The sequence below is a fragment of the Psilocybe cubensis genome, chromosome 13, assembly GCF_017499595.1.
Source record: "Psilocybe cubensis strain MGC-MH-2018 chromosome 13, whole genome shotgun sequence".
In the NCBI taxonomy this organism is placed as follows: Eukaryota; Fungi; Basidiomycota; class Agaricomycetes; order Agaricales; family Agrocybaceae; genus Psilocybe; species Psilocybe cubensis.
The window spans coordinates 251756-263537 of record NC_063011.1 but is presented as its reverse complement, the minus strand read 5'-3'; the positions used below and the strand labels follow the sequence as shown (position 1 = coordinate 263537).

At 43.7% G+C, this 11782-nt stretch overlaps 3 protein-coding genes across 3 annotated transcripts; all 3 read left to right on the top strand.

Moving 5' to 3' along the window:
* Nucleotides 1-4081: 4081 nt before the first annotated feature.
* JR316_0012809 (uncharacterized protein) lies at nt 4082-4949 on the top strand (the record flags this gene model as incomplete). The annotated part of the gene is made up of 8 exons (XM_047898428.1): nt 4082-4170; nt 4230-4245; nt 4306-4385; nt 4440-4559; nt 4616-4645; nt 4710-4744; nt 4794-4870; nt 4923-4949. 8 exons carry the CDS (start codon nt 4082-4084, stop codon nt 4947-4949), a joined length of 474 nt encoding a protein of 157 aa, XP_047741976.1.
* Nucleotides 4950-6103: 1154 nt separating this feature from the next.
* On the top strand, nt 6104-8833 carry JR316_0012808 (putative transporter C11D3.18C; the record flags this gene model as incomplete). Its single annotated transcript, XM_047898427.1, has 19 exons — nt 6104-6434; nt 6550-6617; nt 6674-6688; nt 6743-6771; nt 6917-6935; nt 6994-7013; nt 7069-7092; nt 7151-7225; nt 7284-7437; nt 7490-7538; nt 7594-7665; nt 7718-7794; nt 7849-7891; nt 7941-7965; nt 8016-8089; nt 8143-8335; nt 8389-8522; nt 8576-8756; nt 8806-8833. The coding sequence occupies 19 exons, from the start codon at nt 6104-6106 to the stop codon at nt 8831-8833; spliced, it is 1611 nt and encodes a 536-aa protein (XP_047741975.1).
* Nucleotides 8834-9472: 639 nt separating this feature from the next.
* Nucleotides 9473-10105, top strand: JR316_0012807 (uncharacterized protein; the record flags this gene model as incomplete). Its single annotated transcript, XM_047898426.1, has 3 exons — nt 9473-9514; nt 9568-9865; nt 9924-10105. 3 exons carry the CDS (start codon nt 9473-9475, stop codon nt 10103-10105), a joined length of 522 nt encoding a protein of 173 aa, XP_047741974.1.
* Between the last annotated feature and the right edge of the window lie 1677 nt (nt 10106-11782).

Genomic DNA, 11782 nt, shown 5'->3' with positions numbered 1-11782 from the left:
GGCCCAGTGTTCAACAATCCGCCGGAAGACGTTATCGTGGCATAAAACACCATGCGCTGCATTTCTAGCTACACGGAGTTGAGAGGAAATGAATTTATGAAAAGCAAGTTATTCTTATATTCTCTTGATATTCTCCCCGGATCCCATAGTACGTTTTCTGTCAAACTGAGTGATCTCTAATTATCTGCATATGACAGTCATTGACTGCCAACCGTTAATGTTAGTATTCTGTTGTATGCGCTTAATGTACAACCAAAAATAAGAACAAGATAGTCTCAGATGGGGCGGTGGCAACGCCAGTTAGACTTAGACTGAGGGCTTAAAATAAATATAGGGGACATCCAAGGCATGCAATGCAAGTCTGTACGTATATGAGAGAAAAACCAAGTTTTATATAATTCTAGAGTAAATCATTAGTAACGGAACAATTGGGAACTGCCCCAGAGCACCTACTGTCTGTGTAACAGTGTAAATGTTCTCCTGCTTCCACAACCGCATCAGGAAAACAGGCGACGAGTAGAATACATATAATATATATAAGTAATAGGGTATATAATGGGCCATTTTCTACCTAAGATTTTTTTCCTATTCTTACCAAATACACGAAATTTTTCTATTATATTTTATTCGACGATTTTTTTTTCTATGTTTTCCAAAGGTCAGTTATATTTCTATCAAGTCCAGAAAAACGACGCTCCTGCAGGATCGAACACACGACCTTACAAAAAATGTCATCAGGACTGTCAGACATAACCGCCACACCATAAAGGTGGTATAAGTTTCCATACTTTTAAGAACCAAATAATGCCGACAATGCGGTCACAACACAAAATGAAGTAAAAAACGCGAACTACTCGGCGCCAACTTGAACGCAAGACAATGTCTAACTATGATTACAGCGAATTGACCCCCACAACGCGAAAGAACAGCGTCGCAGAAGCACTTATCGGATCCATCTCCGCGCGGACTTCGTGCGGCCGAAATTTTATTCAAACGACAAGTGATCCGAATTAATTTTCACATGTTCAAACTCCGACTTACAAGCATGTTTTCACGTTCTCTCAACACAAGTCCCCACTTACCAGGCTATGCATCCAACCGCGTCTCTCCTACTATCCTCTCCACTGTCCTCGTACATTCTTCTCATTAGAGTGGCTTTCCCTCACCGCTGTTCTCAGTGGTAATGAGGAAAGATGGTTTATAGCAAGAAACCATGTCCACGACATGACAAGACAAGAGTCGGTTTGGACGACACACCTGGGGCATGGAAATGCAATGCGTATAGCATCATATTCTGCCAGCGGCTTGCACTCACCTTTTTCCCTTTCCTGCTCTCGTTCAACCGTCCTTTTCCATCCCAAGCGTCCGGAACTCGTCACTTCAGCTTCCTGGGTCTGCCAGTGTGCCCTCCAGCCTGTGTCCCTCTAATATCTCCTCCGTCGCCTTGCGTCATGTGCTTCAATCGAGATCAAAGCTTGTAGCGGGTGGCTCATTACGACAAGGAACTCTTCTCCATGCATTTTGCCGGCATCGCATTCTAGCCTTGTCGTGCAACGCATCATCTGAATTGCCTACAATATGCGGTACTGGAGGTTGTGCGGGCATGGTGCGTCAGTGGTGCTTGTTGCACTTACCGTTCTATTCCTCACCTTCTTTGCTCTTCATTAGCCCGGGCATGTCGTCAATTGCGCTCACCACTCGCTATCGCGTTCTGCAAAACAACTGCCGGCGAAAATGGCCGGGGTGGTGGTGACTCGTGCGAGGGAGTTTGTTAAGGTCCGTCGTCACTTGTTCGCGGTCTATGCGTTGTGCAACCATGACTACCATACTCATCTTGGAAGATATGTTGAACTTTGTAGGAATGATGACCAGTCCATTGTAGACTGCGCTACGGGAACAAACTGCCAGCATATACAGGCTGGGCTCGAGCACATCCAATGGAGGTTTGCCAAGGTGTGTCATCAGTAGTTTTGTGTGATGACTAGGCGCAATATTGAGCTCCATACTCACGTTGGCGTCGTCTAGGAGAGAGACAGGAGTCACGTGTGGCGTTTGTTGAGGTGCACTGCAAATGGAAAAGTGAGTGATATGTTATGTTTACGTCCTGACTCACCAACAAGGGCCGGGGAGTCGTGTGTAGGTTTCGGGTTTCGGTCAAGATGCGCTGCAAATAAATAGGTAAGTGAGCTGGTGTGCATCTCAGTGTACGCTTACCATAGCTAGAACGGCGTTGGTTGTGCTTTGGATTGCTGACCCCATTGGTACGTTTTCATATTCTCCTAACAAACTTCCTTCATTTCTAATCACATTGCTCTCAGCTCCTTTCTGGATGAAGAGAAGGAATATGTCGAGCGGAGTGCCCCACCTTTACTTGCGATAATCTTGACTCCAATACCACTAGTTTACAATGTTTTCGAGTACTTATTAGCCAATTTATACCTTTTCTATTACTACTATGTGTGTGAAACATTAAAAGAGTAAAATTCTATTCAATACAAGCAATTTCTATATCTAAATTCTAATCCTTCTATAAGTGCATGTTAGAAATATTTGAGGTCTGATTTCTACAAGCAGATATATTTTGGGGCATGGCGAATATTTCTAAAAGTCGATTTGCAATCCGATCAGAGGGCTTAGCCCTATTTCGCCAAATAATCAAATAAAATCAATATATTTAATATAATCAAATATTTTCGCTAATTCTATTTGTTCTATTCCTCGACTGTTTTCCTGATGCGAATAGTGCACATTCTTTTGCAATTTGGAATGGTTGAGGTTAGATCGCCAGTAGGGGACGTAAAGGTCGACTAGTTACTGATTCGAATCTTATCGGACACCCTTAAGCTTTCTTTTCCCACACAAATAACCCCCGGTGCCAGCCGTTTGGCCTTGTATGACCGATGCAATGTGTGCAAGTTAGCGCTCGTGTTACACTGATTCTGCCTACCGCCCTTGATACTGCCCTAAATAAGGCGAAGGGATAAGGAGAAAAAAGAACGATTAATTTGCTATGCCAGTACCTGGCATGCTCTAGTAGAATCTTGCCGCATCACAAATGTCGGCAGGTCTCCCTGCTAGGTTCGCACGGGGTGACGATCAAAACACTGGTGGATCACGTGTGCTTAAGCATTTTGGGTCCCCACCAGTACAAAGGGGAGCAAGCTCCCCAATAATTACTCTTATTTACAAAAAGGTATACTACTAGTAGTCTTCTTCTATGTAGTCGTTCAAAAGACCTGAAATTCAATAAATATATAAAGAACTTGAGAATAAAAAAAACGGCTAAGTACATTAAGGTAACAAAGGGCTTGATAGATGATGTCAGACTCAACTAACTTCTTCAACGAGTCCGAGCTCCTCGTTTTGCTTCGTTAGCGATATGACGCGATGTCTCCATAGACAACCGACAGACGCGCAGAAGCCGGAAGCGTTTTGGAAGAATCTCCACAATGTTGTGTTTTCGTTTTCACTAACAACATTGCATCAAAGAACTATTCCATTTTTGTAAGCTCAGATGAACACTAAATTAATCACGAGAGTTGACTGTACCATGATTACTTATGATACTTATATACTCTTACACATTGATAACATCCGCTGTTGCTCAAGCGAACCCCTGTAGGTGGTATAATGCTGATATGACTGGACTTGAGGAATCACAGCTGGATTTGAACTGTTTAACGAGATGTACTATGAGAAAAAAAAACCAACAGTCTATGTTATAACTTGAATAAGCTGTTTTTGATCAGAGATGGCGTATCAAAATCCAAAATTACTTCAAGTTTGATTCAGGAATCATTGGTTATCAAACACCTCCGTTCTTTAGCTGACCTTGAAACCCATAATGGCCTCTTTTGTCCTTCCGTTGCTCCTCCCGTGCTAGCAGTTCTAATAAAAATTCGATGTCCTAATATTTTAGTGCGCGCCCAACGAGAAATAATGGCTTAGGTAAAATGTCGGCTCTAACAGAAATCTCCAAACCTCTCCAAAGACTATGTCTTCTAGTGTGTTTTTGTAGGTATAAAGTCTAGTCTGCACCTGCTCTCTGACACCAGTCAACTGACTTGCAACCACATCCAATATGTTCTCTTTCAAGACACTCTCCGTCGTTCTGGCCGTTTTTGCTGCTAGCGTCCAGGCAGAACGCCACACCGTTCACTTCGTCAACAGGTTAGTACAGAACGTTGACCCGGCTTGGAAACAGAATACTTAGCTGTACTCTTTACCAGATGTGGCCATGGAACTGTATGATTTCTCAGTCTGGTTGTTGTGGTTAGCTGTTGACTAACATACTCGCTACTATAGCCTCAACTTATTCAAAACGGGAGGGTCCTTTCCACGGGAGGTGACTACACCTCCAACGGCCCACTTGTGGCCGCCATTGCGTAAGCGTAATTATTATATACCGTCACAAAAAATCTTTACCTCCGTGTTTTTAGCTATCTGCAGACCGGAAACTGTGGCTTTAATGGAGAACGATGCATAACCGTCGAGACAACTCTGCAGAACCCTACCACACCAGGCAGTGGATCGAGTACCGACCTTTCCCTTATTCCCCCGTAAGAGTCGTTTTGGTTATTCGAAGGGAGTTTTGTAATATATCTATGTTCCATAGGCTCGCATTCTCGGTCACCACTGGGTTCGGGTATGTGACTTACCTTTTTCAACTGAAGGCATTCCTACACGGATATTGCTTACAAAATAACCAGATATTACAATGGTTGCAACGGAGCTGGTGCATCCTGTGAGTCTACCATTATTTTCTTCTTATCGACTTTCTGAGCGCAACACAGGCAACAACCAGAACTGCAACACTGCCTTCCACAAGCCGGATGATAACCAGGTTCAAGTTGCCTGCCAACAGAATGATGTAAGTTTCATTGTCACTTACTGACAACGTATAATGGCTAACCATGAAACAGGTCAACCTCGCAATAACCTTCTGCTAAACGTGGGGCGCGTGTAAGATCCATACAAGGATTCAATAACTAGGACCGTTCACTTAAAAAACATACCTAAGCCATTTCAAACTCAAATATGACCTGCAGTTATTCTAGTTGGTCTGTAAATAAGTATTATCAGTTCTTTCTGTCATAGTCCACCACATGTAATTGAATCATTTACTTATGGTGAAGATATGAATGCGGATCGGATTTCTGTTTTGTGTAATGGCGGAAACCTTGATTTCCCGGATGTTATCTCATCTTCCTTCCGCTTCTTTCTACTCGTGAAGCGCCGCTATTGGTGGCACAATGGCACTGCCTGCCACAGTGGCACATTTGCCACTGCCAACCACATTCGGCATTTCGGCGTGCCGCATATGTCTATTCTTGATCCAAGCTTTCTCGGGACACCTTTAACTATCCTCAAACTTCGAGTCTTGTCACTTCAAATTTCGCCGCTAATTTCTTTCAATGCTGGTGCGGGAGTCTACGGCCATGTTTAACAGGATCAAGAGAACTCAGAAACTGTTTTTTCATCTAAGAGCTGAGATTATCTGAGAATAATACTTTAATCTCCGCCATAGATTGCCGGAACCGGTTTACGGTTAACCAGTAACCGGATCATGTTGAACTTATGTTCAACCTCCTATAACCAACACAAGTTTGCCTAACTGATTTTCTCGGACCTTCACCGTGAACCAACGAATATCTGTTGTCAAATTCCCCCCCTCCCAATGAACTAGGATCCTCACAATTCCAGTAACCCTGTTCTCGAGGCCGTCTGATCCTGTATTGATAGGATAATAGCCTCGACCTCTCCCCGCCTGTCGCCTCTGTTTTCGGGATGCGATAAAGAATCCTACAAACTATCTACAAGCTACAAAACGGCGTACATCTCAGAATGGATATGTTGCCAATAATTTGTTGGGGAGTCGTTTGTGGTGAGTAACCCCCTACTTGACAGACGTCATAATCGTTCAACCTACTGAGATTTCAAAAGGAGGCGGAGCATCATGCTGACATGTCATTGTGGACTTTTAATTTCTGCATTTTGTATGAATGGAAATACCCCACATTATCAACGTTCCCCACATCCTGTATCGGCAATTACGACTGTGTGATAAATTGTCTTTTTTTATGCTCGTTTCTATAATTGCACTATGTGGTCCATCGCCTCATCGTCCAATACTTGCGCTGTTGATCCTACCTATCTCCATGTGGAGAGCACTCCAGTTAAAATGGCGTTGGATGGGAGCCTTTCTTCCCCCTTCCTGTCCACCGCCAACATGTCGGACAAGAAAGACTCTACGCCATCGATGGATGAAAAGCGCCCCGGGACTCCATCAGACGACATAGATTTCGGAGGCGACACAACTTTACCACCTCCTCCAAAGCTTACGCCCGAGGAAGAGAGCAGGTTATGGCAGAAGGTCGATCTTAGGTTGATGCCGATTCTTGCATTGATGTATCTGCTTTCATTCATGGATAGAGGTACGCCATTGGTATCCTCCCCGAAAATACCCCGCAGTGTATAATAACTTCTTCTAATAGGAAATATTGGTGTGTAGCATGAAAAATATGCTTTTTTTTGCTAAATTTCTCGCAGGAAATGCAAAGCTCCAAGGTTTGCTTACCCAGCTTGATCTAACAGGCAATCGATACAACATTGCTCTGGTAGGTCGTACTCCACCCAATTTTCGATTGACCATGTGGCTCACTTTTGTTTGTAGACAATGTATTTTATCGTTAGTAGTAATCCTTTGGCATTTGCCAATTTTGACTTCAATTCCCCTCCATAGCCATATTGTATATTCGAATGTCCCTCAAAGTATGTTTTTCCTATTCAGTCCCCCAACTTCTCTATCACAGTCACTCATTATCTATATCTCCAGCCTTGTGTTAAAGCGTTTCCGCCCCTCCAGGAAAGTTTGCTTTCTTTCATATTGTTTTTAGTGCTTATCGATAATTTATAGGTGGCTTCCCGGGATCACAGTATGTTAATACGTAGATGTGATGCCTTTAGCTCTCCTCTCTCACACCCTTCATCTAGGTTACATGGGGTATAGTCATGTGAGTAAACATTCTCGACCCAGACCTACACAGTCATGATATTGAGCGTCATCAGGACCATGATGGGTCTCGTTAAAAAGTAAGCGTCCATAAGCTACGGTTCCCACGTTATTTACGTTATCTCCTACAACGTTTAGCTATCCACAATTGGTTGGAGTTCGCGTTTGTCTCGGCGTCGCAGAGGCCGGACTGTTCCCGGGGGTGGTATACTAGTGAGTGTCGCCAGTTCTCAAGGTTCCCGAAAGTATGGCTTACAAGCGCGATATCAAGCCTGACGCTGTGGTATCCACGACATATGCTTCAGTTCCGAATTGGTATATTCTTTGGTGCAGCATCACTGGCCGGCGCCTTTTCAGGTCTTCTTGCGTACGGAATTAGCTTCATGAGTGGTACTGCAGGGCTCCTTGGGTGGTCATGGATTTTCGTGAGTTATTTTTCATGTAGAAGTCATTTCTTACCTGACAATCGAATCAAAGATTCTCGAAGGGATTCTCACTGTCATCGTTGGCCTCATCGCATTCTGTGGTCAGTACCTTCACTGTGATTTTGTTCAATCCCTAACGAGATAACCACGTAATAGTTTTGGTTGACTTCCCTGCCACTGCCAAATTCTTAACATTGGAAGAGAGGGCCTTCATTGTCCATACCAAAAGTACGGTCGTCATTTATTGATTATTCAAGAACGATCTTGCTCATTGAAGCAGAGTATGACAACTCGAGCGTGGGCGAAGAAGAACACTTCGAAATGCGGCACCTCTGGGCAGCAATAACCGATTGGCAGGTGGGTCTTTCAACAATCCAGCAGTCGCATCAAGCCATTCTCATACGATTCTAGGTTTGGCTACACGTTCTGGCATACATGTCCATCATTGGCCCTTGTAAGTTGTAGCAACTATCCAAGAGAAACCGATTGTTGACATCTTTTAGTGTATGGAATTACTCTTTTCCTTCCGTGAGACCGTCACTTTTTACACTTAGCAATCGAACTGACGCCGGTAACAGAACTATTATCAATGCGTTCGGTCATCCACCTGCAATCAGTCAGCTACTCACTGTGCCTCCCTATGTGGTTGCGAGTGAGCCCTCATTCAGCGCTTCCTAATTACTTTTGCTTACAGCTTTCTACCAGCTATCTGTGCATATACTTGGGCTCACTACTCAGACAAAATGAAAATGAGGTCCCCCTTCATTATCCTTGGACTAGTATGCTGCTTGATTGGCTTTGCAATCAACATCTCCGATGCTCCAAATGGTGTTAAATATTTTGGGACGTTCTTCGTTGTATCGGGGAGTTATGCAGCGTTTCCCGGTATAGTCGCATGGTACGGGTCATACGTACAATTCACGTATCTTATATCTAATGCAAACATATCAGGCTGGGGAACAATCTAGCTGGACAGTACAAGCGTGGTATAGGGATGGCAATACATATTGGTGTAGGGAATTTCAGTGGTGCGATTGCATCAAACATCTACCGTGCAAAGGACTCACCACGCTTCCTTGTTGGTCGTAAGTGTTCTTCCATTACAATACGATATCGACCCCCCTGATAGCTATTTCAGATGGAGTGGAATTAATGTTTGTTGGAATTGGGTTCATTGTGGTTCCCGTTCTCGTGCTCTCGTATACTATCATCAACAGGAAACGAGAAGCATTGCAACAAGAGGCTATAAATCGGGGAGAAGCAAACAAATTGACCAAACAACAGCTACGCGAACTGGGTGATAGGGCACCAGACTTCAGGTATACGTTATGAATGAGTAAACTGTACTATTTTTTTGTTTGCACGCAGGTTAATGATCATCTTGACGACAATTTGAACATGTTACAAGTGAGGAGGGAATTTTTACTGTGTTAATTGCAACCGCCTTGACAGCTGTCGGTCAGCCCTCCATTATGCGATAAGATAAGATCATGAATACGGTCATTCGGGCCCGGTAGTCAGAACGCTCAATATTCAAGTCAACTGTTGACTTTGGTGCTCGCTTCCAATTTAACCCAGAGAAAATATGAAGATAGTAATATATTCGCAAGTGGCATTGTAAATACAGAACACTCTTCACATCTGTCAAGACCTACATCGGAAGATACATTAAGCACTTTTCAGAGAAATCGAGTGATATGTTATGACTCGACTCTGTGGCACCGCCGGATGTCACTGCATAGCGAAATCGCCTCCGACACTGCCATTTCGTGAAGCCCTGTCATTTAACAACATGAAATTGTGAGTCAGTTCCAATACAAGACATTGCGCTTCGGTACTGCTGACTCATTTACTTACCTTTGAGCAAGACCAAACATGCCAACCTCAGATACTTAAAGCCGGATCCAACGTTACTCGGTAAAACACAACCACCTCAGCGACTCCGCTACTCACACAGCGACTGAGCTTTACTTCCACACCTACCTTACAGTCTCAACAAAGCCATTTAACAGTTCCGACTAGCAGAACGACCAAAATGCCAAAAGGATTCTCAACGCAGCGAGCAGAGTACATCAGAGTATGATGAATATTGATCTATCGTAATTAAATCTGACGATTGTTGGTTTATAGTCAATTCGAGCTCAGGCTCACAAAGAAGGAACCATTTTCAAAGTCGCTTTGGAAGAATCCAAAAACACGAAAGCCGCTAAGGCAGTACTCCTAGGGTACAGGACTGAAGAACCTCCTTTGTCACAACGCAATATCAGGGGGTGGTACAGTGATGCCCCACTAATCGACGATGGGGATATTCACCTCTACGAAGATGATATCTATGACTTCGACATCGACCTCTCCAACGTGGAGAAGAAGCACGAGACCGATAGATGCGTCTCTATCATGGATCTAGCTCGACCAGCTAAGCGAAAAGGTAATGACCAAATAGTTCCCAAAATTTTGTTTTGTTGCTAAAACCAAATCCAATGAAGGTGTCGCAAAGGATTTCGAGATGGTCAAGAACGAGTCGAAAGGCAAGCTTCTCGACGGCGAAGATTTTGAGATCTGGGAGGACGACCTGCTTTGGGAAGAAGACTGGGAGAAGATTTACAATGAGGACCCCAAAGACATCAAGCGGTCCTACTCCGCTGTTCTACGGGGATATGATACCTAGGATTCATCATTGCCGATTTGAATCCATCATGGTGTGTCGACAACACCGAGGGAATATAGGGGAAATTGCGAAGAGTGGAAGAGGTGGAGAGAATCGATCCCGGTAGTAATATTTGCTACCATCACTACCGAGCTTCCTCAAGTTCACGAGTAACGCGTATTATGATCAGCTGTACTTCTGTGTTCCCCAATTTGATTTCTGTTGACAGAAACCTCATCCTAATGAAAAATATGCGACGGGGAACATACTGCAAAGGATGTGATATAAGTGCAAGGGAGGCCAGGGCTCGGAATTCAATCATTACACCTATAAAATGACGCGCTCTGTGACCTTCGCTGGCATTTATCCGATTGATTACAGACTTACAAATCGATCCCCTTCTTATCTCACGTCGAATACCGGTATCGAAGAGAAATAATTGAATAAACTAGCATTGCTGTTTGCGAACATTGACTTAGAGAATTCCGATTTGTAGCGGGAAGAGGACCAAATATGAATATAACGGCCTTGAAGACGCTGGATCAATGGTTAAGGTCACAAACCAGGAAACGGAAACGTACTTTGGGATTATGAACCAGAAACAGTATGATCCTGAAAGCTATTGTTGTTGATCATCGCGTTCCGCCTCTTCCAGAATGGAAACAACTACAGTCATCCTCTTTTCGACAACGAGATCCAGTGTCTACACTCTGTGCGGTCTTTCGAGGCGAGTGCGAGAATAGCTTCTGACTGTAAGCCTGCCAACCCACCGAGACACAGCCATCACTTGCTAGACTCTGTTTAGCAGGATTGGTGAAACGTTTTTGAGGATTGGGAACCCCGGGGCTCGAGGCGATGCGGTTATCGAGAGAACGACAACATCTGACAGATGGGTGAATGTCAAGAAAAAAAAAAGGATCTAGGAGAAGCTACCCACTGGCCTTCAAATTTCCAGAACAAAAATGCTCTAAGACACCAGGGATACCAGTGGGCTTTCCTTTCTAACCTATGTTTCCACGATATGAGGTGCGAATTATGGGTCCCGAGTTCATGAAAGTCAATATTGAGGTGGATGGTAACTGAAGGTTGGTGGTACATAATTTAACATTGTTTGGCCAGATCTGGTCGAAATCAAAGATCACAAATTTTTCAGTGAGAGTATATGCCAAAATTGGTTAAGAGTTTGACAAATTTGGATGGACCTTTCCGCCCAAATTTCTTACTCCCGAAATTGTTCCAAACCCATCCTCTCTCCCTGTTTCCCCTGGGTTCTGACTATCGCCCGAGTGAATGGAATAAGTGAAATTAACATTCGATTTGCTAGGGCTAACACATATCACTACAAGGTCGGGTTGTAGTAAACATCTAGTCCACATCGTAATAGTGTAGGTATAAATGCAACAAGCAAGGAGGTTAGCTTCCGGAAGTGAGCAGAGTATGGGTAAACAGATCATCAGAAGGAATGTGACTACTACTACTACTATGCGAGAAAGTATGAAGTGCGGGAGTAAAGTGAAAGATGATCAGTGAGATATACGTATAGGTAGGTTTATAGCTAAGGTCTAGTCCGGTTCATTGAGAGAAACAAGCAGGTAGACAGTCAATAAGTGAGAGAGATATAAAGTCCAGACAACATGATTCGTTAAATACAGGATTTTGCACAGGTTCCAGTTCTTCAGAATAGCGCGAGATGAAACA